General features: G+C 43.8%; 1 protein-coding gene across 1 annotated transcript; it reads right to left on the bottom strand.

Annotated features, from left to right (window-relative positions):
* Positions 1-227: 227 nt before the first annotated feature.
* zdhhc5a (zinc finger DHHC-type palmitoyltransferase 5a) lies at positions 228-27,158 on the bottom strand. Its single transcript, XM_063475622.1, has 12 exons — positions 26,719-27,158; positions 21,350-23,151; positions 13,225-13,346; positions 11,682-11,839; positions 10,657-10,829; positions 10,155-10,257; positions 9,664-9,755; positions 9,134-9,260; positions 7,097-7,205; positions 5,997-6,106; positions 3,421-4,541; positions 228-2,342 (listed from the first exon to the last, which is right to left on the bottom strand). The coding sequence occupies exons 2-12, from the start codon at positions 21,511-21,513 to the stop codon at positions 2,102-2,104; spliced, it is 2,520 nt and encodes an 839-aa protein (XP_063331692.1). The 5' UTR covers positions 21,514-23,151; positions 26,719-27,158; the 3' UTR covers positions 228-2,101.
* Between the last annotated feature and the right edge of the window lie 333 nt (positions 27,159-27,491).

Genomic DNA, 27,491 nt, shown 5'->3' with positions numbered 1-27,491 from the left:
CGGTTAGCAAAATTGTCCTTCAAGGAGATACTTTCTTACTCCGAGTACATTTTCACTTGTACTCGACCAAAGACGTTGAGTCAGTACTTCTACTTTTACTGGAGTATTTTTTAATGCAAGTATCTGTACTACTGTTCTACCTGAGTACAGAATGTGTGTACTTTGTCATCTCACAGAGTCGTGCTGCAGCGAGAACTGGAACATGTTTGTGAAGCATCAGCCTGAAGCAATGGGAGGTGCTGCTTTAATGGTTTTATCCAGAGGCTCAAACTGACACAATGGCAAACACAACCTCTTCTGGGTCAATATTAAAAACTCTGCAATATTTATCAATAGCTAGATTTCCATAGAAATTCATATAAAACAATGTCAATTTAAATAGGTGAAATAAAAAAAGGACAACACTTGCATTTTCAAGGCATTCGCTCATGTTCCACAAAATCCTGCCCCACCCTTAACAACGAGAGGTTAAAACAGTTTCCAGATTCACTTTAGTTTGTTCAGACAACACAACATGTGGTCGTTCCATCTGAAATCACCACACACACACACACACACACACACACACTCTCTAATGTGTATACATCCTGTTTTCATTCCTCGTCCTTTCCTACATTTATCTGTAGCTTGAAAAATTCTCTTCAGCTGTGAGACTCTTCAGGACATGAAACTTGCTGATATTACAAACAAAGGTTATAATCAGAGTACCATATGGCACCTGGGTCCATTTGGATCAGCGTGTCTGCTGATCTTTTTCTTCAAAGTATTCTACATGTTTGCATTACTGTCAAACTGTCACTTGTCTTCTGCAGTTTTTCCAACTAGCCCACACTGAGAGCTTCCTGGTGTTTCAGCTCAGTCCAGTTTTATTTATACGGCACCAAATCACAACAGCAGTCACCTGAAGGTAAAGACTGATCCTGATTCAGTTTCATGGTCAGCCTGTTTTCTTTAGACACTTTAGAGAGATTCACGTCCAAACACTGACTCACATCTGAAAGTGAGAGTAAAAAAAAGGAAAGGGCCTGAAAGTGAACGGATGGGCCTTTGCTTTAAATGAACTATCCACATGATTATTTGCAGATTGCATTTACAATCAGTACACGTGTCCCATTTTAAACCATTTTTAAGCCAATCAAATGTGATGATTTCAGATGGAATGACCTGTGCGTCTGCAGCCAAACATGGCGGCCTACAGGGGCGTGTTGGAGTAGTGCATGCTGCAGTCCACTTTTTATTTTTTTTAAAAAACAGGAAACCACATTTAAAAATCACATCATCCTGTACAAACATGGAATCATATTCACATCTAGGAATAAATCGACAAATGAAGCAGAGAAAGAAGTCTGCTCGTTCCCCCTCCCCTTCAAATCTTACACTGTTCTTTCCTCCATCAGGAATCAACTCAGAGTTCATCATCATCATCCAAGCAGAAAGGTACAGAGCGCTAACAGCTCCCTTTGACCGGTTTCAGCATTTCTCTCTCTCACACACACACACACACACACACACACACACACACACACACACACGTGGTCCAGTGCCACCTGACTGTGCTCCATCAGGTGGATGCTGCTGGTAAACGCACGCTTTACCTGCACTCCCCCTGGTGTGACTCATCACCTGTCCTAAGGGGAGCCCTCTGAGTTCCACAGTTTCATGATCTAAATACAAGTGTGAAAATGATGAGGTCTAAAAAAGAGAGAGACAACAAACATCAGGTAAACTCAGCTCGAGTCCAGACCTGTTCCAGAGTGGACCCCGCGGGGATCCAGCCCCTATCCCTGGCAGTGCTAACGCCTTTTCGCTGCTATGCTTGTACAGTGCCACACACAGACCTAAGCAGAAGAGAGCAACGTGGGGTCTGTTTGGACCAAGAACTAGTCTTTTCTAGTGCAGCGCCTCGGATTCTGCCTCACTTTAGTCCAGGTTTCTATTGGAGGGGCTGCTCAGTCACACAGCCAATGAGAAGTAAGGTCCAGGTCCACAGCAGGAAGCTGTTTTGTTGGGTAAAATCTGAATTTGTTCCTTAGCGGGCATAAAGACGTAGTGCTACGTCCACTTTGTCCCACTGGTCCTGGAGCTGGAGGCTGACTGCCAGTCAGACTGAAATCTCGTAGGTGGTGCCCCCGACACCAGTCACCTTCTTCACCCCGCTGCCTTGGGGCTTGTGGGCAGGACTCAGCATCAGTGCTGGGCTGGGACAGGCTGCTCTGGGCGGGGCGGACGTCTTGACTGGGTGACAGGGAGAGGAAGGGGCGGAGCAGGAGGAGGTGGAAGTTGAGGAGAAGGGCTGACCTCCATTAATCCGACTCAGAGATTTCATCTGCATCAGCTCATCCCTGATTTTAGGAAAAGACAGAAAAGAACAATTTTACTGAAAACTGCGGGCTGCAGCGTGTTAGCCATGTTAGCTCTCCTGCTAATTTTATCACTGAAGCTCGGCTACATTTGGATGGATGCCACCATTTACTACATTTAGATTTGAGCACATTTTATGTTAAACATTGGAGATGAAGGAATGATTGGATCGCTTTGATCGGTGAGAAAGAATTTGGCAAGTCAGAGTGGAAGTGGACGTAGTTACGGCGTGCGTTGTTCCACAGTGAACATGGACACACAGTTGGGCTGTTGCGTTACCGACGGTGACAATAAAAAGTGTTTACGCTGATTGGTCCTGTGTATGAAATACTGGCGGTGGGCGGTGCTACCCTCAGCCATGTCGATGCTACAGTTCACATCAGGTCAACCCAAACCATTGCTAGAAAAGCTAGCTTTAGTATGCTGGTATGTACACAGAGGTCAGTAGTTTATGAACGGTGAATCATGCTTTTCACTTTCCTTTAATAATCGTACAGAGTTACAGAAACACCTTGGCAGTGTACACAACACAGCGAGCAGGATGGAAAAGAACAGGAATGAGAGACGAGACAGACAAACTGAAAACGTCATCATGCAACGGTCAGACTGAGCCTCAGTTTAACAGCAACACTGTGCTGCTGCTCAGTCTTCAGGACTGTGGGAGGAAAAGTTTCACCTCTCCTTCAGTTTTCACTTCCTGTGTGGTTAAACCGAGGAGAGGAGCAGTAAAAAGCTCGAGCCACACTTCTCCCACAAACACTGGGCTCCTCAGTTTGATTAAAATCATCATCACTGCACATCAAATCATGGTGACCAAACAGACGGTGGCAATAACGCACAAGACAACAAACAACGCACAACAGATGGATGGAAGACGAGCAAAGGGAGAAGAATGAGAAACTCACAGGAAGTCTGGCAGGATGAGGAGGAGGAAGAGAGAAGGGAAGAGGAGGAGCAGGAGCAGGAGGAGCAGTCAATCAGGTAGTCAGGTTTCAGGCGAGCAGGCGCTTTTTCAGTGTCAAACCAATCGTCCCGACAAAAGCTGAAACTCATACTCACTTCGGCACTTGGATTCCTCCTCCTCCCATCCCTCCGCCTCCTCCTCCACCTCCTCCTACCCCCGCTGCGTTTGCTCCGGCCGACGCCGAGGCCTTGCGGACCAGCCGGTACTGCATTTCGGCGGCGGCTGCACTTGAATAAGAGAGCGACTTGCCCAGAGGTGGGGGGTGTGGGGAGCGGGGAGGATGCGTGGTGGAGGAGGAGCCCAGAGGCGTGTCAGTCGAACGGGTGCGATAGGGGTAGGCGTGGTGGGGCCCTGCGTGAGGGGCAGCAAAGCGTGGAGGACGAGAGGTGGAGGAAGAGGACGAGGAGTGATGATGGTGGTGGTGGGAATGGTGGTGGTGATGGTGATGGTGGTGGTGGTGGTGTGGGGGCGGTGGAGCAGAGGAGGTTTGACCGGCAGGCGCTGCAGGTAGGTGGGGCTCGCCCAGCAGGCGCTCCCTCTCTGGTGGAGGCGGTGGGGAGGAAGACGTGGAGGATGAGGAGTGATGGAGGAAGGGGTGGTGGTGGTGAGAAGAACGGTGGTGGTGGTGGGGTGACTGGGTGGACTGGGACTGCATCTCAGCCTCTCTCTGCTGTGAGGACAGGAAGGGGGAGCTGTAGCCACCACCCGCCGCTGGCGTGCAGGGTCTCCCACCGGAGACGTCGGGGGCCACCGAGCTCACGCCCACTCCTTTGTCAAACTCATCGCCGCCTGCTAGCAAGCTGTCGTAAGACAGGCTCCCGTTGCGAGACGGGTGGTGGGGCGGGGGTGTCTGATTGGCTAAGCTCTTGAAGCTGGCGGAGGTGGTGGTGGCCTCTGAGACGTGGACGGTGCCCGCCGAGGTGTGCGTGGAGCTGGAAGATCGCGACGCCACTCCAGACAGGACGGTGGGGTCGGAGAAGGAGGGGTAGGAGCGCCCGCCCAGAGAATAGCCAGGAATGCCCCCTCCTCCTCCTCCCCCCTCTCGCCCCACCTCCCTCCTCTCCCCTCCTCCTCCCCCTCCCACTCTTTCAGACGACGTTTCCCTCCGATCCAGGCTGGGCTGCGAGCGGAAACCAGGCTGCTGGCTGGCCTGGAGGAGGGAAGAGGTGGAGGAGGAAGAGTCCCTGGCACTGCCGACGCTCTCCCCTCGACTTAACTGGAGGAGCCAGAGGGAAGAGGAGAGAGAAGAGGGAAGGTGAAGGGAGGCAGAGGGAGGAAAAAGAAACAAGAAGAAGCTGAGCACATGAGGGAAGATTAAAGTCATACTGCACTCTAGTGGTGACAGCCTGACACAACAGCCACCCCTAACTAATGGTGATTAGTCAGGGGTGGGTCATCTAAGCGGAAGGCCGGTGGTTGGACTGTGCTTTCACAAGTATCCCCCAGTGTATCCATCAGAGTGTGTGTGCATGTTAGGTTAAGAGCACTTAATAGGAGAGTGCTCTAAGTGCTCAAATAGAGTGAAAAAGCACTGTTATTAAAAGAACCAGCCCATTTACCAAACTGCTCTTTGTACAACCCTGATTTCCAGATGAACTTGGCGACAGCTCCATCATCATAATGTTAACTATAATGATGCCAGTGTTCATCAGACTTTCTGGATCCTCCTATTGTGCACTATGTTTGGAGCTTCCTGTGCTGTGCTTTGGTTTAAACTCTGCATGTTTCAGTAACATGTCAGTCAGAATGTCTTCCATAATCATCTCTGAGACGGTCAAATGATGGCGTTCGCTGTATGTACACTGATGTTTAAACACTAAAGAGGAATCGTACAGAGCTACAACCACAGTCACTCAAAGCCCTTTTCCATTAGTACCTACTTGGATCGTCTCGATGTGACTCAAACTATTACGACTGCCACCCAACGCGCGGGGGGTCGGTATAGCCAAAGATCTTGTGATGTCATTTGTATGCGACATGAACACCACAACAAAGGAACACGTCAAGGCTCAATGTGTGGCTTTGTGTCACACTCTGCATTTCCCCACTGCTGTGTTTTAAAAATGGTGGGAGTTTCTCTCATGACGTGTCGAGTGATGTCCCTGACTGGCCAATCGTTGGCATGCGGTCTGCTGACATCACATTTTCGGATCACTTGGAACCCCAGGTAATGGAAAAGGGCTACAAGGCACAAATCTAACCAGGAAGGAGAACTAACAAAGAAAACAAACTGAGGAGTGGAGTGATATGGACCAGACATGGGCACAAATACTGAGCAGAACCAGTGTATTTATGGCAGTCCTGATTGCTTCACGTTCATATCTCACTGTGTTCAAAGAACGCTGCTGAAACTGAGTCATGAAGTCTGTTTTCAGTGGTTTCATTACAGTATTTCAGCCACGTCCAGTGCAAACAGAAGGAGACAGGAAACCAAGTTAAAAGGAAGATAAGAGGAGGAAGCTGCTTTCAGCACAATCACTTACTGATCAACAGAAAGCCACTGAGAAACCAAACCAAGATGGCCGACAGGAAATCAAAAGGAGAAACAAAAATAAAAACCAAAACAGAAATGGAGATGTTAGATTAAAAAATGATCAAAGAAGCAGAAGCAGGGACGAGTGGAAGTCCAGCCTGACACGTAGCACATACTCTTGTATTCTGCGTGCATTACCTGGTTGGCGTAAGCATGTGTGAGCGCCGTGTGGTTCTTGCCAGGGCTGTACGTGGGCCTGTATTTGTACATAGTGGGAGTGGGAGGGGCCTTATTCAGCAAACTGCACTCTGGAGGGTGGGAAGAGAAACAGAAACAAAATGAGCACAGAATCTCCTTCATGTGCACTGAGCACCATTAGCATAGAAGAGCTGTAGGTGAGTGAATGCAGAGATACAATGTTTCCAACATGCTCACAGATTAGTGTTTTATGTTTGGACACCCTGCATGATTCATACTAGCACAGCTTCTTCTGACAGCTAAGAGTCATTCAGGTTTTGTGAGACTTTAGTCCATCCTTCTGCAAAAGGTCTTGGGGTGTCCTGCATGCACTGCTTTGAAGTCTGGCCAAACATTGTCCAATATTCTTAGATCAGAGGTGTGTGAGGTCTTCTTGAGGTGCGTTTAGGATCCTTCTCCTCTTGTTTTTAACCTTCTGTTCATTTACAGAGATGCTGTGACGTCTGCTTCCACTGTTCACAAGGATTCAACTGAACCTTCCGTCTATCAGTGTGCAACACAAAGCCTGATGAGGTTTGATGGATTTTGGATTTGATCTTTGGATCAAACTCGTCGGGCATTTTTGCTTATTCAGCATTTTAACTGCATCAGTCACCAGGGCTCGTTTCAAAGCTCAAACCTCTGACAATGAATTTAGAGATTTCATCATATTAGTGCAACACAGCTGCTGTTTTTAATGATACTATGAAGTAAGACATGCCATCTTACAACCCTCTGCTGCTTGTGGGACTCTAAACGTTCACAGTACTGGCAGGGAGCTGGGAATACTGGAGCCTATCCCAGCTGTCAGAGACAGACAGCCACTCACCTCCACATCCAAAATCACGAATTAAAGTAATCTCATGCATGACAGTGTATCCACGCAGCCACGGGGATTCGAACCCAGGACCCTCGTGGTGTGAGGCAACAGTACTAACCACAAGCCTTCCGATGAGGATAAATATTAAATCCTTTGAGCATGGGTTCTCAAACCTTTCTATGCAACTATATGTTGAACAGGAAGCAGACAAACTGCAGCAGACAGAGTAAGAGCAAATCACCCTCTGTGTTTCCTCTGGTAATTCCTGGGTAGCGGAGCTCTGGTTTAGGAGGTGGTGGTGGCTCAGCGTCACAGGACTGGCTCTCCATCATTTCCAGACTGGACTTTGACTGGAAAGAAGAAACGCGAGAATTAGAGATAGAAAGTGACAGAATTACCCATCTGTTGGTGAAATATAGACATTTTGTAACCAAATCCGAAAAGAAAAGTAGAAAGAAGCCTGGGGTCAGACCCAGATGGACTTTTGCTGGGTGGTGTGAGGCTGTAAGAAACTTTACATAAAGTTTGTCCATGTGCAACTTAAATGAAAACGTTCCTGACTGTAACACAGGCAGAGCCAAAGGTCAAAGACTAAGTGAAAGAACAAATTATCCATCCATCTCTGCTGCTTATCCGGGTTTGGGTCACGGGGCAACAGTCGCAGCAGAGAAACTCAGCCTTCCCTCACCAGCCACCTCCTCTAGCTCATCCAGGGGGACACTGAGATGTTTCCAAGCCAGCCAAGTGATATATTCTGTACAGCAAGGCCTCCTCTTAGTAGGACATGCCTGGAATACCTCACCTAGGAGGCAACCTAGTCAAAAGTCCGAATAACCTCAGCTGGCTCCTTTCCAGGTAGAGGAGCAGCGACTCTTGAAGGGAAACTAATTCCTGACACTCTGATCCACAACCTCCTTCTTTCGGTCACTAAACAGAGGCTGTGGTAAATTGACAGCTTCCCTTTCATGCTCATCTCTCGCTTCACCACAACAGATTTGTACAGCATCTCCATCACTGAAGACACCGCCCCAATCTGTCTGTAAATCTTGCATGCACTCTCCCCTCACTCGTGGACTCGAGATACTTGAACTCCTCCACTTGGGGCAGTAACTCATCCCTGACCCGGAGTGGGCATTCCAGTCTTTTGTGGCTGAGAACCATGGACTTGGACTTGGAGGTTCCTGTTGTCATTCCCTCCACTTTACACTCAGCAACAAACTACTCCAGTGCAAACTGGAGGTCACCACCGGCCAAAAGAACCTCATCCTCCGCAAAAAGCAAAGATAAAATCTTGCGGCCAACATTGTGGAGACCCTCCACCACTTGACTATGCCCAGACACTCTATAAAAACTATGAAGAGAGTCTGTGACAATGTTGAATGGCTTCAGCCACTGCCAGAGCCACACTCCACTTGGCCTGCCAGTACCTGTCAGCTGCCTGTGGACTCCCAATAAGATTCCTCCTTCAGCCTGACGGCTCACTTCACCTCCAGTATTCACCATCTGGTTCTGGGACTGCCGCCACGAGGAGCACCGAGGATCGTGCAGGCCCCATTCCTTTCAGTAGCCTAAGCAATGGAGGTGTGGAGCATGGTCCACTCGGACTCAGTGTCTCCAGCCTCCCTGAGGTGAACCTCTGCCTGAGGTGTAAGTTGAAGATCTTGCTGACTGGGGCGTCTGTCAGACATCCCCAGCACACCCTCGCTGTACGTTTTGGTCTCCCAGGTCTGTCAGCAGTGACAGCGTTTCTGTGTCCAACCCATGGCCACAGCTCTGATATACGTTTACATACGATTACAAAATCAATCATCGACCTGCGACTAGAACAAATTATTCCATCTATTTCCTAACAAGTACAATACTTGCAGGTGTTTAGCTGTTTCTTACAGCAACAAAAAAACAAAACTAAACAGAAACAAGATAAAATACAAACGACACCAAGAAAAAGGTGTAGCAAACAATAAAAACCCAAACTCAATAAACAGGATCCCGTTTTTGCATCCTTAGCTCCGCAGCACGCAGCCTGATGGATGTGGTTGGGTTTTTACAGCTGTGACCTTACAGGATTTCTGCCTGTTGAATTTCAAACAGCTTTTAAAGCTCTTGCTGCCATCTGGACCTGCCTATATGCAAACTTATCAAGTGCAGATTTGAATGAGAAGCACAGCACCCTTGCATAACACTTGTTTATTACCGGCAGGCTGAAGCAGCCAGCCAGCACAGCGCAGTTTGTGGCACTTTAGTAAAGCTTCACGAGCACCCTTCCTGCGCCTCTTACCCTGTGCAGATCTCCCTGTATGCCATTGTCCAGTATCTTTGCAGCCAGCTGGGCCTCTGTCAGCTGTGGCCGAAGAAAAGGAGGCTGCAGACTCACACTCTGTGCACACTTTTTCCTGCCCAGATACCTGCAGAGAGCATTCACATCAGTAACTCCTCCCACTATTAAATAGTCCAAGCCATTTCCAATGCAGTGACACATCAAGTGAGCAGCACACTTCATTCATTCATATATATATGTATGTGTATTTATTTGTGCGTTCTCTTAAATACAGCACAGTGCTAATGATTAGTATCAAATCCAAATTCTTCTTAATCCCTCATCTGATCACTTTAGCTTTCAACACTAACACCAAAGCAATAACTCACAGATTGTTTAGTTTCTCACCAGCTGTTTCTGTTATTACACTATTCAGTGGCAAGTTTTAAGAGATTAATTTTAAAAACAGGAAGTGTGATGAGTTACAGGGTATGTAATGCTCACGACACCCGACAAGAGAGTCAAATAAAAAGGGGAAACAAAGAACGGACCTGGGTGCCTGTGAGCTGCAGAGGACATGAGAGACATTCTTCCAACAGCCATTGGTGAAAGGGTTAACACCTCCTCTGAACTTCCCCGTTACCTGGAGACAGACACGTCACAAAAACTTACATGGAGAATATAACAATGCGGGGGGGGGGGTGTAAATGGTTGTTAACCTGTATCCACTTTCAAATTCATGCATTCAGTAGGATGTGAGGACCATCTGAAGGATAACCACCGTCTCTCTGCCAGGAAAACAAACATCCTTCCCTATGCCACAGTGCACAGTGGAAGGGCCAAAGAGGACATTTGTCCTTCCCACTGTCACCGTGGGGTTGTCTGATATTTGGGGTTCTCTGTCTGTGATCTCTACCTAATATAAAGTGTCTTTAAACAACCATTGTTACAAATTGGCACTATATAAATAACACTGACCTGAACTGAATGAGCTAACTCCGGGTTCTTGGTGTACATGTGTGGAACACTGACTTCTACTTACTTGTTCATTGGTCGTCCTGCCTCTAGCCACAAGGACTATGTGGAAGCCAGTGAGGCCAGCGACAGGGATGAAGAAAAGGCCTGCGACACACATTACAGCGAGCCTGAGAGCACGGGTGGGGGGTCAAGGACCTTAGCATCTTAACATTACATTCAACAGATCAAGGCCTATGGAGAGCAGTGATGGACATGACACCATGACAGCAGGTGGTGCAAAACAACATGTGGCGTGTGTGGGGAGAGCAAAGCCAGAATGTACTCTTGTCCTAGGCCAGTTTATGCAGATGAATGCGTTTATATCGTGTGTTTTTATTCTCGAACAACCCCTTACAATTCAAAGATTTGATTGGGTGGGGTTGGACCCATCTTTTCTTAGAAAGCTACGTGAAATCTTCCCACGCCACAGTGGGGGGGGGAAGAGTGCCTCATTTAAACAACTTGACAGTAACTCAGCAATGTAAAACCAGATTAGAGTACCAGATCCACGGGACATGAAAGGATACGTGACAATGGCGTGCAGGCGGTCAATGTTCTGCCGATGGTAGAGGATGAAGAGCAGCCCAAAGCCAAACACAGCCATGATGTGGGCTGTCAGAGACAGCAGGAAGAGAAAGAAGTAGCGGTAGTTTCTCCTGCCGATGCAGTTGTTCACCCACGGACAGTGATGGTCGAAGTCCTGCAGAGTCAGGGGTACATTTAAGATACTGTCAGAGGAGGCTGAAATATGAATGCAGCCATTAAGAAGCATTATTTCCATGCACCACCTTTCCAGTCTAACCTCATTAAGTCCTCAACAGATATACAGAACTGTCATCTGCAGTCTGAGTCAGCAGCATGGTGCAGGTTGGGAATGTGACATACTTTCAACAGAATACTCTGATTACAACTCTCCCATGTGATCCCAAGACAAGAGGCTTGAAATATTCTACAGCTGCATGTTTAGAGGAAGGTCACAATATCAACAACTGTTTAGTCCTGAGATCAGAGATCTTTGGTCATCTGCTGATACAGACATGGATCCAACACCTGGACTGCTGCAGATGAGCAACGTAGATTACCTTTGTACCTGGAACATTAAAATAAAACATGTCGCCTCCTTATTTGTCACACAGCACTTTCATCCAGGGATCAGACAAATGTACAGTGAAGAACGGAGCCTGGGACGGTCTGCCAGTGTTCTATCATGGAAACCCTGTAAAAGACTGACTGTCTGTCCTGGGGTTACACATACACACTTGCACAGAGCACTAAGGAGAAGGGATGGGTACCCATATCCGGTGCCATTATGGTTCTGACATAAACGGTAGTAACCAGACTGAAAAGCAGCGCACATTTCGGTGCTTTTTTTTCCCCCTGAGATGTCATACACTTTGGATTCTAGCCAATCATTTTACCTTTCCAGACTGTTTCAGATCAAACTGGGCTGTGTGTGGCCAGTGAACTTTATAGTGCAGGCTTACTCAGCGTGCAACATTCAGAAACTGTTCATATGAAGAATAAATGACTAAATGTAAAAAGTCAAACACACCTCAACACAGTTGTCGCAGACAGAACAGTGGGAGCAGCGTGGCGGCCTGTAGAAGCGGCAGGTTGAACACCACTTCATCCTGACCTGGATCCCTCTGATCTCCACCGTCTTGTACAGCGGAGCACGGAAATCGTCTTCTTTGTCCTCGTCCTCCTCGGCTGCACAAAGAACACACACAATCCTAAAACTGACGATCTATTGGTCAAAAGTGAGGCAGTGAAAGTGCCAAAGCTCGCAGCTGTCCACTCAGTCCACCTGAGTTTGACCGTAGGCGTCCATGTTCAAATGATGGACTACAAAGAAGGTTTCAGTCTGTAGAAACAATTTACTCTTTCATAGCAACTGTTTTTTACGTTGTTTTAAACAAGCCAGTCGTGTGGAAAAGGTCACGGGTCGCCTCTCCATGTCAGTGCCGTTCAAAGAAAGGGCCCTCTGACCCCTTGGTATTTTAACAATCCTGTGACTAAACTGAAATCTCATCATCTCATATTTCATGTCAGACTTTTCACCTCAGACTCAGGTCAAAAGAAATAAAAAACAAAACATGTTTATGATGTTGTTTTGACCCCACAGAAATTAATGTAAAATATGATGTAAATTCACTGATGCTGGGTTGCCTAGGAACACACATTTTGATAAGAGGCTGCTCTGACATGAGCCAGAGATAGCTAGCTAAAAACACAGAGGACTGTAGTTAAATAAGAAATGAGCCGGAGCAGAGCGTGTGACTGAACGCATGGACAACTGCGGGACAGCCGTTCTGAACTGTTGGGGATCCTAGCAGAGAATCCACAGTGTGGAGAGCTAATCCCACCAAATAAAGAGTCAAATCCAGAACACAGCAGCGTGGACGACAGGGCGAGGCGATCGGATGCAGATGTGGATAAGATGAACAGTTTTTGTAGCCAGCTGTGAGGCCAGTTTTAAAGATGGTATAAAAACATTTTATTTTAGCATAACTAACAACACACGTTATCCAAAACTCATAATGTTTATGTTCCGTAATAATTACATTATTTTATCTTTTAGCTGTTGTTGTTTAATGTTTACCATAATGAAATGATCTAAATGATAACAACTAATCACAAACCTAAAAACCGTATCAAAGCTTGCTTTACATTAGGAAAATCTGATTAAAATGAACTTAAATATGGGGTCAAAATGATGCCTGCTGCTAAACTCCTCTTCACAGCTCCACTGTATCCATCTCAATAGTAGTCTGAACAGACCTCACACCACGATGAGGCTTTTATGTTCAATTTGGAGTTTTCATTTGTAGGTACACCCTGGTGGTGATGATGGGTAGAGGGCCCTTTTGAATTTTAGATGTAATTTTGTTTTCGACAAAATCAAATTAGAAGGACGTAAGACATCCCAACGACTGAGCCCCGGCACGCTTCCTGTGCAGCGTGCCTCACTGAGGTGCTGCTGCTGTCTGCAGCTTTAATCCATCACTTTATCCAAGTCCTGCCTGTTTGACACAAGTTACCTATTTGGTGACACCCAGCATTAAAGGCGTTCATTCAACCATCCATGCACTCACCTCGGGGGAAGATGCCAGGGTCCATGAATGTGGCCATACAGAAGTTAGCCAAAACAAAGAGGAAGATGATGCCATTGTAGATGGGGATGGCCACTGAGAAACGCTCTGAAAGCCACGGACACCTGAAACAAGACCAAGCCTCACGTTGGAGATGTCCAAACAAATACATTACAGAACTGTTAGAGCTGACTGTCGTTAAACGTGAGGCTGCGGTCTTTGTAGCAAAGCTGCAGCACCACGTTTACTCCATTATACTTAGATGGTTTGATTTCATAACCAAGGATTTTGAATTTATATGTAAACAACATGCCCCCAGACTTAAAGCTGCAAGTGTCACATGATTCAAAGTAAGCCAATCACTGAGCGAGCTCTTTAAAGGTTAACATCGGAGGCAGTGTGATCCTTCAGATGGAGATGGGAGCAAATAATACATACTGAAATAATATTTGATGTGTTCAAAGTAATGAAGGCCCGTGTGGAATTAGCACAACGATATGGGACTGTGATCATTGCACTCTCTGGCACAGTGGAATAAGACAGTGTCTGTTACCTGAGTGGGTATAATGAAAAGGACCTTTAACCCAAAGCAAGATTTTGGCAGCACGAGTGTCTGAGATTTCAGGGCTCATTGGATTGGACAACATCTTAAATGTTCAGTGTTGATTTCGAGGACTACACAGTGATGCTTGTGATCCTAAATAATTGGGATCATCCTTATTCCAGCAGAAGATTGGATAGAGGTTGAACTGTATGAACAAATGAACTTAGTAACAGAAGAAATCAAAAATAAGTACCAATTAGCATGGCAAACAGAGTACTTTAAATATCTGGGAGTCATAATACCTAAGGATCTTACAGAACTATCAGAACCAAATTACTTACCAATACAAAAGAAAATTAAGGAAGATATAGCAAGATGGAATCTAATTCCATATTTAAGTTTATATTTGAGAATAGATTCAATTAAAATTAATATACTTCCTAAATTAATATATTTATTTCAAACATTACCAATAGAAATTAACCAGAAACAATTTAATGAATGGGATAAAATTTTGTCAAGATACATATGGCAAGGAAAAAGGCCCCGAATTAGGTTTAAAACCTTACAACTTAACAAAGGAAAAGGGGGGTGGGGCTTACCTTCTCTTAGGGAATATTATTGGGCAGCACAATTAAGGCCTATGATATGCTGGTGTAATCCTTCATATGTTGCTCAATGGAAAGACATTGAGGAGGGTCTGACTTCCATCCCCATACAAGCTATTATAGCAGACAGCAGCCTGCAAGATTTAATAAAAACTATTGAAAATCCATGGATCAAGTTGACTTTTAAAATTTGGGAAACAGTAATAAAAGAATATAAACTAGAAGAGGATATAGCAACTCTTAAGTGGTGTGCATATGACACACATTTTGCTCCAAATAAATTGGACACCAGATTTAAAGATTGGACAAATAAAGGATTAACAGCTTTATGGGAGACTAATTAGTTTTGATAAAATGAAAGAGAAATATTCATTAGAAACACAGGATCTGTATAGATATCTACAGATGAGGCATTTTGTCAACAAAAAGATAAAAGTTAAGGCTGAATTAAGTAAACAGCTGCTAGATGTATTTAAAAGGGCATACAGTTCAAATAAAAACAGAGGTATTATAGGTGACCTCTATAAAGGATTAACAAATATGAAATTACACTCAACCTTATATATCAAAATAAAATGGGAAATGGAGTGAGGAATAGAGATAAAGGAGGAAGAATGGACAACAATATGGGCATATCAATGGAAATGTAGCAGCTCACAGAGCTGGAGGGAATTTGGGTGGAAATGTCTGGCAAGATATTTTATTACACCTCACCAAAAATCTCACTATGAAGGTAATCCTTCCGCCTGCTGGAGAAATTGTGGAAATACAGATGCAAATCACTATCATATTTTCTGGGACTGTCATGTCATTAAAACTTATTGGAAGGGAATACATGCAGCTATACACGAGACATTTGGAAGATATTTACCTTTGGAAAGTAAAACTCAATTTTTTGGACTTATGCCAGAAGGATGGACAAAGAACGATAAATATCTGTTTAATATTTTATTGGCAGCAGGCAAAAAAGCCATCACAAAAAAATGGCTTTCTTCTGAGAGCCCAACTATGAACATGTGGATGAACATCACAATGGACATTTACAGAATGGAGAAAATGACAGCAGATGTGAACTACAAGAGGGACCTGTTTGTAACACGATGGAAGAAATGGATGGACTACATTAAAAAACGCAGGCCAGTACTTGCTTTAGATTTTGATTTTGTTAACTACTAGAAGACTAGAGGAAATATTAATTATATTAATGGAAACAAAAACACACTCCCTACATGCCATTTTTTTTTCCTTTTATATTTTTTATTTATTTATTTATTTTCTCTGTTTTGTTTCTTTTTCTCTTATTTTTTTTCTTCTTTTTTCATTTTTTTCGCATGGATATTTTAGTTGTTCAAATACGGAAAAAAAAAGAAAGAAAAAGAAATACATGTAGTGACAAATTGCTGAACTTGATGGTATTGTACAGTGATTCCAAAATGTTAATAAAAAAAAAAAGAACTTAGTAACACAACACACACACGGTATATATGTATTGATTACCAATAAACAGACTAATCAGAGGCTACCTGGTAAACCTTTCAGTGTGGTAAAATGAAAGCCCACATGTGTCTGCTACAGCACAGCAGAGTCATAAAAGCAGAGCTTCAAACAGTTCATCCCTGTACAGCAGAGCTGTGCAACTCCAGTCCTCCAGAGCTACTGTCCTGCAGCTTTAAATGCATCCCTACTCCAACACAGCTGAATCAGATGGTTGGATTACCTCTTCAGCATGCCATTAAGTTTGGCAAAGGCCTGGCAACAAGCCATTCATGTGATTCAGGTGTGTTAGAACAAGGATGCATTTAAAAGCTGCAGAACAGCAGCTCTGGAGGACTGGAGTTGCACCTCTGCTGTACAGGGATGTGTTTTCTAAGGAAAATGTTTATAAAGGAGCTGTTCTGCTAACTTCCACTATTTTTCTATTCTTGGATCTAACAGAACAGCACCTTGGTGTGCTCCTGCAGGGCTTGCGATCGATTGATAGATAGATAGATCGATAGATAGATGTTCACTATTTTAATTACAGATTATATCAGTAAGGAAGCTGACTAAATATTAACTGATAACTTATGGCAAAGGGGTGGGATTAAATAAGTGTGTACTTCTTCCCACTCACTTTCAACATGTAAATGAATCAGAACAGTAGCAATAGTGAAATGTATTGACTTTTGTATAGTATTTTTTTCCTCTCTTATTTTCTTTACTACATGTACCTGTATATTGTTTACTTGTTTGAAATAAATGAACAAACAATAAAACAATAAATAAAACAATGTTTTTTTTTTGTCTGGATCCGAGTGGTCCAGTGCTGGACGCCTTTGAAAAACAAAAGCAACATGAATTATGCGATGCTGGATGGTAACAATCATGATTTTAAAATCTGGATCTTTCTGATCCTGAACTTGTGTGGGGCGTTTTTTTTTTTTGTTTGTTTGTTTTTTTTTTAATTATTAGACACTGGGATCATAAAAACGACAAGCAATGAAATCCCCCCCCCCCAAAAAAAGGAAAAAGACAATCTCCATTTTAACTGTCATACACAGCAACATGACAGAGAATACAGCAGGAGGAACAAAGAGTGGCAGACCAGATGATGAGCTTTTGTCAGGGTGACAGATGTTGGCCTATTTTCTCTTCACTAATCTGATGCACAGAGCTGACTGACCACCATAATAAGCCCCCCCCCCCTCCCACGCACGCACGCCTGTCAATCTGACATATTCATGTTTCTCCTACAGAGGACACGCCCACTTTTTTTTTCCTTCCCTGTTCTCACACTTCCTGACACACGTGCACACCAGAGTGAGGTGTTTGCAAGATTACTGATAGTAGTCTGTAACCTCATTGGCTTAGCATTCTCACAGAGTCTGCTTACCCCCCTAAATGTATGCTATTATGTGTGTGGCAGGTAAGTGAACCTGTTGGGAACATCCTGGCGGTTTAAGGGGTTAATGTCAACAATGAATTGGGGGTGGGGTTGCTCAATACTCCCATTGTCCTTTTGTTCCCCTCTGGCATCTCCAGTGGACGACAACATTCCCACCATGTAGCAGGGGAGGTTATCCACCCTCCACAAAGCACATAATGTGCACATGGCACAGTGTTTATAGTTTTGGGACAAAAACCACCAGTGGGATAAAATAAATAAATACTGGCAGCTAGTGCTACCCCTCAGACTCCTACTAGATACACCTATGGTATCATTTCAGTGGCCACCCAGCAGCCAATGACAATACTCCATTAGCCTTTTACAGGTAAGAGGTAAAAATGGAAACAAGTGTCTCTGCAGATGCACAGTCACACTACAATGGAGCACTGAAAAAGTACATCACTTACAAAATTCCTCTGCTTTCTTTTATTTGATGATGTTAGACCAGTGTCAGTGCCACACACACACACACACACACACACACACACACACGTTTTGTGTGTCTGGGCAGGAGGAAACCTTACCAATGCAAATTGAATTTTTTATTATTATCATCATCATCATCATCATCATCATTATAATAATACAGTTTTGTTATATTCATAATAATTATTATTAAAAGTAGAATGCATTAAAGGAGCAGTGAAATTAAAATGGTCTGGACTGGCGAGCTACCACTGCTTACTTTGACCATCAATGATTTGTGACGCGTCGTCCATCAGCACAACCCTAACTGGACGTGCTGGGCCCCATTCAATAACGTGTGCACAGAAATGTTCTCGCCCTGCATGCACACGTAAACCAACAGCTGTGTTCATGAAACCTGCTCATCACCAACTCTATTCCTGCCACCATGGATATGTTAGTGAGTGAGAATCATTCTGAATGGATCGTCTGTGGTACTGGGAGTATTTAGCTACGTGCTGTGGCTCAGGTAAAAAAAAAAAAAAAGAAGAGTTTGAATCAAAGTTGATTATTGAACAAGATTAAGCGTAGGGCTGGGCGTCGTCACTGATTTCTACAACTGATCCAATTCTGATTCACAAGCTCCCGATTCGATTCAGAAATATTATAATTCTGATCATTTATCAGTACATGTCCACATTTTTGTATCTATGTATAAAAACAAAGCTGACGCTGTGAGACTTTAGAGGTGTGAACATCACAGCAGATGTCTTTGTGTCAAAGTAACTGAGGATAAAACATGAAGGAGATTTTCCTGGCCTGGCTTTTATAGCAGATAATAAATCCACGAATCAGCATGTGAACATTAGCTGATGCTGCTGAAGTGAAGCAGAGCAAAGTTACAGAGTTTGATTAGAGACACAGCTGAGAGTTTTGTAATTTGGTATAATTTTAAAAAGTTTACATTTCTTTGACAACAGTAGACTGATGCTTAATAAGCAGAGAATAATGCAGAAAACAGAGATTTGAGACGGGAAACTGTTCTTGAAGTACAGAGAGAGAGAGAGAGCTGTGCAGGAAGTGCGATTTTATCGTGGTGGAAGCAAAACAGCAAAAGTCAGAGAGAATTCATGACGACGTTTATCAAACGTGAAGTGTAGTTTGGATCTTCTTTTGCTGCTGGTTCAGTCAGTTTTAGTCGGAGTTACGAAACCTGCAGCATCAGAATCTGTGAGATGTCTGCGTTCAGCACCCGACGTGTCCACGATCCACGCTGTGTGTTTACCTCTTTGTGTGGACTCCATGGACTACCTGCGCTCATTTCCTGTTTTAGCTGTTCGCCGGTTGTTGACGTAGTTTTGTGAGCTTTAACCTGAGATTCTGGCATTTCTGACAAAATACATTTATATTTAAAAATCGATTCAGGATTTAATGAATCGATGTCACTTTATTCAAACTAAAATCGATTTGAATCAGGAAATCGATTTTTAAACCCGCCCCTTATTCAATGACCACCTGAATGAAGAGCAGGCAGGAAGCAGAAGATTAAAAAGCAGTACTCCCAACATTCATAAGAAGAGGAGCGACTCTGGTAGTATATGTTAAACATTAGGGAGGAATACATGAGCACGAGCATGAGTGTGAAATGGTTGGTAATCCTACTGAAGCAGAACAACACAATTGCTTTTTGGAACATGCTCCAGGTATGCACTCAGTTTACATGTTGTGATAGTCACATTTTACTTAATTACTCACGTACGGGTGGAAAAACCACTTTAAAATGTTCATTAGTTTACGTTAAACAATGACTTTTGGCTCCCAGGTTGCTGCATGAAATATTCATGCTCAGTTTGTGTGCACTCATTTGTCTATTAGCAACAAACACATCGAGTGGCTGCCAATTCATTATGACTAAAGAAAATCTTTATTGTAGCTCTACAGTCATTACCAGCAACCAGTTCCTGTCAACTTTTAATGTCTCCACAGTCAGAGAGAGTAACATACGTGCCACAGGGTGCTGAAGAGTTTAAAAAAGATTTTTAAACCTCATGTTTGGTCATAAATGAATCTCTACGTCCTGTATGCACAGCCAAAACCAAATGTAATGATTGCATCTGATATTTTCATCATAATATTATAACTAATTAACGCGTTTACACAAATTAATCCGCCATCACAGTCAATGCGATCAAAATTTTTAACACATTTAACGCATCTGGAGTGCAGAATGCCTCAAAATCCCTGAAATGTTTCTGTCAGCGCATTTCAGGCAGTTTGTCCAAGTAGAGTTACCTTCCCACATGCCCGACTGGGCAGTAGATCTGGTAGTGACGGGCAGCTGAACCAATCAACTCAGTACGGAAGATGATAAACGCACATCAGCCCTCTCGATGGGAAATTTGAGCATTAAAAAAAATAACAAGACGGAACAGTCGACTGACATAAAGTATTATGCACGTTGTGCAAGAAGGAATTTTCTTTTCACCGAATCACTTCCAGCTTAAAATATCACATTGATGCGAAGCATACGTTAGCCGGGGATGCTGCTAGCACTTTGCGACAAACCACTCACAGAGCATCGGGGACTCAGTAAGTCGACCTCGGATATTGACTGATGCCAAGTGGATTGTAACAAACTGCAGACGTGTTAATATCATTGAGACCGGCGCTTTACAGAGCTTTGGTTCCTCGTTCAGGGACTTGAAGTGCCTCCCCAAGAGTGACAGAGAGAGAGCGGATACTTGTTTACAGAGTTTTTTGTTAACATGAATGTTCAAGATGTTTAATAAACATGTTAAGTGCTTATATATATATATATATATATATATATATATATATATATATATATATATATATATATATATATATATATATATATATATATATATATATATATATATATATATATATATATATATATATATATATATATATTTATTTTTTAACACTGTATACTTACCTATTAGTATATAGGTTGTTTTTGAAAACTTTCACAGGAGAGAACCTGTGTTAAAAGACTGAAGAAAACTATTCAAATTCTCTTTGAATTGAAGCATTTCACATTCTGCATTTACTTCATTATACTGTATAAATGTCTGTTAAAAGCTTAAACATAAAGCTGAAAAAATGTAATTGCAACCAGGCTATTGATCAAGTAATTGTGATTAATTGCGATTAATTACAGAAAACTGAGATCAATTAGTTAATTTTTTTTCATCTATCAACAGCACTAATTATAACATATATTAATGTGAAAGGGCAACTTCAACAATGTTCAGTCCTCATTCTTTACACAGTGTCCGCAGGCACTGGATTATTGTTCTTTTACTTAAGTAACAAAGGATATATTCATTATTTATTAATATATTTAGGTGCACCTCATTTTGCATACACAGACCTGTAACATATATTTCTATGGGAAACACTGGGGTAAGGGTTAGCTGTGACAGTTACACTCTGAGTGTCAGTGAATGTTCTCACAGGGACAGATATCCATGTCTGTGCTTATCCAGGTAAGTGAGAGGCATCAGTGACATTAGCTACCCAAACATACAACGCTGACTGTAAAATATCCAAACGGAGCAATAAAACAATGGAAATGATCACAGCCCATGAACTGTGTGTGTGCGCAGTGTTTGCACTCACGTGAAACAGAAGAAGAGCGTGGTGGAGCCGACGAGGAAGAACGCTGCTGCTGACACAGGAACGTAGCGTGAGGGTCGCAGGGGTCTGCTGGACGGGACTACAGCATGAGGGAGGGGGGACGAGGATGGACCCCGCCCTCCGCTCTTACTACTACTGCCTGGCATCACTTCCTGTTAGTAGTGATGTTTGTGTCCACTAACTGCTATCCAAAGTCATTTATCATCAGCCTTAAACGTTCCCTTACGTGTACAGAGTGGGTTTGGTGTGCAGGGACTGTCGATAATAGTTGGAAGGTTTCACTTCTGAGATGGAAAAGAGAAAAATGCTTTACTGCACGCTCAGATGGGAGGAGGGGTGGATGCTTGTTATCTCAGGTTCTTAGGTCAATCCTGATCAACTGTGACAGATTAAAATAAGCTTACAGGTCTGTGCTGTAAAAGCCTCGTTTCCCCGTCTGCCTAAAAAAAAAAACAGGTGGGAAGACAGGCTGCACAAATAAGCCACTGAACGTAAAGAGGAAGGTGTCTGATCCACCGTGTGCCACGAGCAAATACACTAAAGTTCTACTCTGTTTATTCCAACGTGTCAGTCAAGTATGAATACGACAGAAGGTGGTCTTTCCCAAAGGTCCCAGAACAATCGGTCCGCAAACGTCAACAAAACAAACAAAAAAAAAAATTTTGGCAAAATGATAAGAGTACAGTTTTAAATGGAGAATGGCTAATTGTGAAAAACAAAAACTATTTAGAACTTTGGTGCTGTGAAAAAACTCAAATTGTAACAGAACCTCGCAGCCTGATTGGTCCTCAAATAGGAGAAGGGTGAGCGCAGAGGTGGAGCTGTTTGGGTAGCAAGCAGTGAGAAATGTGATGAGGCTTAAAAAGAAAAAAAAAGTGTGAATGAAAAATAAAGCACTGGATGAAAATGTCACTGCTTTGTGTTTTTTAAAAGCCGAGTCCTTCACATCAGCAACAAGCTTGTCCACACTAGCAAAATGTTCTCAGGTCAGGGAAACGATCCGAGGACAGGCTTTAAATTAAAAAGAAAGCATCAACCCCGACTGGCCTTCAGTCCAGGACTTGTATTAGAAACAGCAGTCTGTAAGCGGGCCAATGGAGTAGCCTGGTTTTCTTGTGTCGGGGCATCCCTAGACCCCGCTGGTGGCTGATTCAAACCACCACACCTGCAAGCTGCACTGTAGATGTGATCGCAAGACAGAAGGCAGTTTGTGAGTGGGTAACACTTTCCAAAACAACTGGGGGAAAATCCAGTAGACCATCCATTAGTATCCCTTTCATTAGTATTGAAAGTGTTGAGAAAGAGCCAAACAGGGAGGCCCGGGCTATGTGTAAACAGGTAGTGGTATCACATCAGCCAGCCATGGCAACACGGACCTACTCTGCTCCTCCTCTGGTTTCATGGGTGTCAGTTATGCAACAGAAATGTCGGGCATCCCAGCTTCAGGCAGTTTTGTGTTTTTGTGCCCTCTCCTCCAGGGACCTCCCTCCACTTCCTTCCCTAGCAGAGCACTGAGGCATTGATAACACCCTCCCCACAACAATCCCGTGGAGGTTACAGTCTCTCCAGAGCCGTGCCCTAAAAACAACCTCAACAAGAAGGGAAAAGTAGTGCCCTTAATATGTAGGAAATAGAGATACCAAAGGCCAGCTGTGTACTGAGTATTCCTCAGGATGCAAACACGTTTCCTCGTCTGGTGGGTAAACAGATGAAACACTGGAGCAGTAGAATCTGTCCGGAGTCACAAACAGCTGAATCCAGTCCCACGGTTGGTCAGGATGCTCCTATAGTGGTAAGAACAGGAAGAGAAACTATTATTTTCCACAGCCTTTGGGAGCTGCATTCACTGATCAGCTGTCACCGATCAATAGGATCAAACGCTGCTGCTGTGGAATTACTCACTGACTGCATTCACTTTTATTAAGAAAGCAGTAACTGGAGGTGCTACAGTCAGTGGTGCTGGAAACACTACCTCCTCAGACTGTTCTGATTAGCAGGGCTGCTTACAAATCAAATAATGAGAAGAAATGTTTTAGGTTTCACAGCAGGGATTTTCCCAGGGGACCAAGAACCAATTCAGGGACTTGGGAAGTAATCCTGCATTTGGATGGGAGAAGGCAGCAAGAATGTCCATCTTATGCTGCAAGTGTAAAACTCTATGAAAAAGACAATGAGGGAACTAATCTGACAGAGTGCGAATCTCAGTGTTTAAGTGTACACTGAAACTTCAAATGGGAAGTATAATGGCAAAAACAGAAAATCATTTTATAGTCAACTTCAAAGTTTGCCCATGGACTGCAGTTGGTGTTTCCAGGGCCTGACGATGCTTTGTCTTGTGATAAGCTGTCAGACTGTGCTAGAGTAATTCTACCTCACAGGCCAAACCTCTGTAGCTTGCCTTTACCGGTTAGTTTATGTACGCGACTTTGGTAAATGAACATGTTAACTAAGTAAAAAGTGTTGCTGGTAATTTGATGAGAACAGTCAAAACCTAAAAATAAGTGTGTTGGGGACAGACTGTCGCCCCCTCTGCACTGCATGTATGTGTTTGTGCTGGCAGAACGTTGACTGGAACCGATGTTGACTGGCAGCGTCACAGGCCAATCCCTGCCTTTCTGATACTGCAGCAAAGCCCAACAATAAACTGGGAAAGCTAGTATAGGGACATGGTTTAAGATGCTGAGGCTGAATTTGATCCTCTCTTCAACCAGCTCCTCCATCACACTCGTAAGAGCTGCTGTCACTTGGAGCTCACGGCAGTTTTTTTGGTTTACAGGCATTTCCTGCCATTCCTGAAATATAGTCATGCCTTGGTTAGGACAGACTCAACAGTGGGACGCACTTGCTCTGTGACACTGCACAGGTTAGCTTACAGTCTGATCATGTGGAGCAGCAAGGACCTCCCCTCATTGGGCACAACACACTTCCTGGTGCACAGACCGGGAAAGTGGGAATCCCCTCAACGGGGAGTAGGACTAAGAGGTTTAGGAAAAGGGAACCAGCTCTGTATCTGGACTCATCTCATGAAGGAAGCTTATGCCCCATCACTGACTGGCACATTAGGTGCTGGTGGAGGCCACTGTGATGGCATACGAGTGCCAGGACTACAACTTCCTGCGTGCACATCACACCGGAGGAATGTCGACCTCACGGACCCTTCTTGAGTGTTTCTGTGGAGGACATCGGTGCAGCAGCTCGTTGGGCATCTCCACATACAGTTGTCAGCTTACTGCCTCAGTGGGACTGTGCCCTCACTGGCACACTCTTTTGTGTGGGCTCTTAGCTTTAAGCTGACCTTTAGGGTGGACGTCAGGTTGAAGCATGTGGGTTGATGAGTTGTAGGCTTTGTAGCAGACTACAGCTCCCATACGAGATGCCCAGTGGTTACCAGAGTAAATCCAGATTTCTGGAAACTGAGTAAAGCCAGTCAGTCTGCCAGGGTCCACCTAGGCCTGAATCAGTTATATTTCAATGTCCGTAAGACTGACAATGTTTTATAATTCTCAGAACAAGGTACGAGGAACCGGTTACTTGAGGTGAAAAACATTTTAGTTATATAAAAACCAGACTTTTGATTTAAAAAAGAAACTGAAATGGTTTTCTGAACTTACAAAAAAAAAAAAAAAAGAATAAATGTCTAGAGGAAATATCCTTAGTATTTGTTGGTTTGTTAATAAAAAAAAATAAACTTACCCAACGCGTTGAAAGACATGTTTGAGACTCTTGATGTCTACAATTACACCGTGAGTCATCTGCTTTCACAAATTATATTTTTACTGTACCATCTATACTAATTTTCTTAAAAACTTTCCTCTGACACATGGCCTCCATACAGTAATGATTAAAAAGACTAAAACTAACTGAAACTAAACATCTTGAAACAATAAAAACTAAGAGGAAATAAGACAATCCACTCTGGAAACTAAAACCAAACTGAATTCAAAACAAAAAGTCTAAAAACTAACTAGAAATGATAAAACTACAATAACTCTGCTGTGAACAAACGTTAGCTACGAAAATTTAACAGCTCACTTAAAGCCTGGATCAGTCCATTTCTATTAGAGATTAATTGGCAGGGGGAAAAAACCATCATTTTGATCGAACAAAGTTATAAAAAAAATAAAAAAAAATAAAATGAAAGTACGTATGTCAGGACTGCAGTATGTGGTCACCCTGAGGGAGCATTCAAAAATGTTGGATCCAAAAGCACCAAGAGTATTTCGCAAAATTCTTGAGCCACCACTCATTTCTTTACATTTTTCTGAGCAAAATGGTGCAGATTTAAACATGTGCAAACACAGATGGAAATGCTTAATATAACCCACAGACAGACCCTGTACAATTCTAACAAGTTTTTCCTCTTTTCAGCAATGGGTCTTATGTAAGCTAGTCAGTACTTCACAGTGGATTCATGCTCCCCATCAGGCAGAATCTCCACCCTTCAAGAAAATCTACAAGCACAATGGCACCACCTTACATCTGAAGGAGCCTACAGCGCTGTCAGCACCTATGCACACACAGATACTGGGTGTGTATATCCTGCTGCAGTCCCAGCAGCAGATAGAGCCTTGATATATGCAAAGTGGAAAAAGGATGGCTTTTACTCAAAGATTATAATCTCCGAACACTGACTGTGGATTGTCATTTTAATCACGTTGAAAAAGGAAAAAACCCAATAACGTGTCAAGCGCAGCCCGGGGATGTTCGGCTGAGCCCGCAGAGCCAGGCGGCTGCCTGATTTACATGAAGGAAGCAGGCAGCGGACCAGACTCGGCCCTGCCAGGCTGGTCTTTACAGACGGACAGGCGTCATGCTAAACGGCTCTGTGAAGCTGCCAGTGTTAACATGGTGGTCATTATCATTACCATCCTTTCAGAGACACTGTGCAGTGGTGTCAGGGCTTCACTGCCAATACTCAGGAAGCAGAAGCTGACGGAATGTTCTGAGCCTTCGAGTGAGCGACACACAGCCCACTCTGAAGCCGGGGTGGGGACGCAGAGCATTAGCCACCGAGAATGGTGCTAACGTCAAAGGGATTGGAGAAAATTTCGCTAAGATTTAAATTCCGGTGATAGCTAGCTTACACGGGCAAGCCTATCTTCATGAAATGAGTGGGATGGGGAAAACGAAACCGAGCCACAGGACGCGAGAGTACGGCCACAGCCACAGGCTCTGCCTTGCTACTATGAGCTATGTGGACATCCAAAAATACCATTCATACAGGCACTCCACTGACACACGGTGTGACTGCTAAAGCTCAGTACAACGCTGCTGCCCGAGTAAGCATTAACATTAGCTAACCGTCTGTACTGCTTAACCCTGGCTAGCAGATAGCTAACAATTCACCTCACCTGCGAGGTTCAGGTTCCAAACACAGTAAATCCGATGTTTCACTGTTGGTCATGTTTTTTCTTCCTGCGGTTAGAATGACAGAAAAGTCGTTGTATCCGTCAAAAATCCATACTCCAGCCTTTCAGCGGTGATGGGGTCTTGTCTTAGTAGCTAGCTGTACCAGTTCCTGGCTAATTCAAAGATAAATAATCAGCTAGCAGCCCACCGATGCGTCTTCCGTTATTTTACTACAGGCGGCTAGCTTGACCAACTGTTCGTAGAAGAGGCTGCTCGGTTTGTAACTTATCCAGGCCTGTACAACGCCGAGAGGCCGCCAAATAAACGTAATCCCACAATAATTATGTGTTCTTCTCACAAATCCATATTATTACTGAGTAACAGACTCTCAAAGACCGACATATTTGTCAGTACTATTAAACTCTGATGCCAGCGTCCAACAGCAGACTTGTCGCAATAAAAATAACAGTGATTGGACAACAGAACTGTCAATCACCCTACAAGCGTATTGTACTCCTTCTGCACCTGCAAGCCCTCCCCAGTCCCCGCCCCCTAAACGCCGAGCGTCATGATTGCTCTTTATCGTGATAAAATTGATTGAGCAGCACAGAGCAGCACCCACACGTGTTAAAAGCCTTGCAGCTGAACGTTATTGTCACTGAGGCTGGATGCTACATAAGCTGAGGGTTTAATCCTTTCATGTGACACACTGACACAGTAACGTATGTTTGTTATATGTGTATGTGCACACTTATGCTCGTTATAGGGCCAACAC

Source organism: Pelmatolapia mariae, linkage group LG6 (genome assembly GCF_036321145.2).
Source record: "Pelmatolapia mariae isolate MD_Pm_ZW linkage group LG6, Pm_UMD_F_2, whole genome shotgun sequence".
Classification (NCBI taxonomy): domain Eukaryota; kingdom Metazoa; phylum Chordata; class Actinopteri; order Cichliformes; family Cichlidae; genus Pelmatolapia; species Pelmatolapia mariae.
The sequence above is the reverse complement of the archived record's forward strand: the minus strand, read 5'-3'. Positions and strand labels throughout refer to the sequence as shown.

Coding starts and splice junctions, on each gene's coding strand:
- zdhhc5a (XM_063475622.1), bottom strand. CDS start 21,513: ATGCCAGGCAGTAGTAGTAAGAGCGGAGGGCGGGGTCCATCCTCGTCC. Junction 10,258..10,656: donor CGCCTGCACGCCATTGTCAC/GTATCCTTTCAT, acceptor CCGTGCTCTCAG/GCTCGCTGTAATGTGTGTCG. Junction 9,261..9,663: donor TGCAGCTCACAGGCACCCAG/GTCCGTTCTTTG, acceptor TGCTCTCTGCAG/GTATCTGGGCAGGAAAAAGT.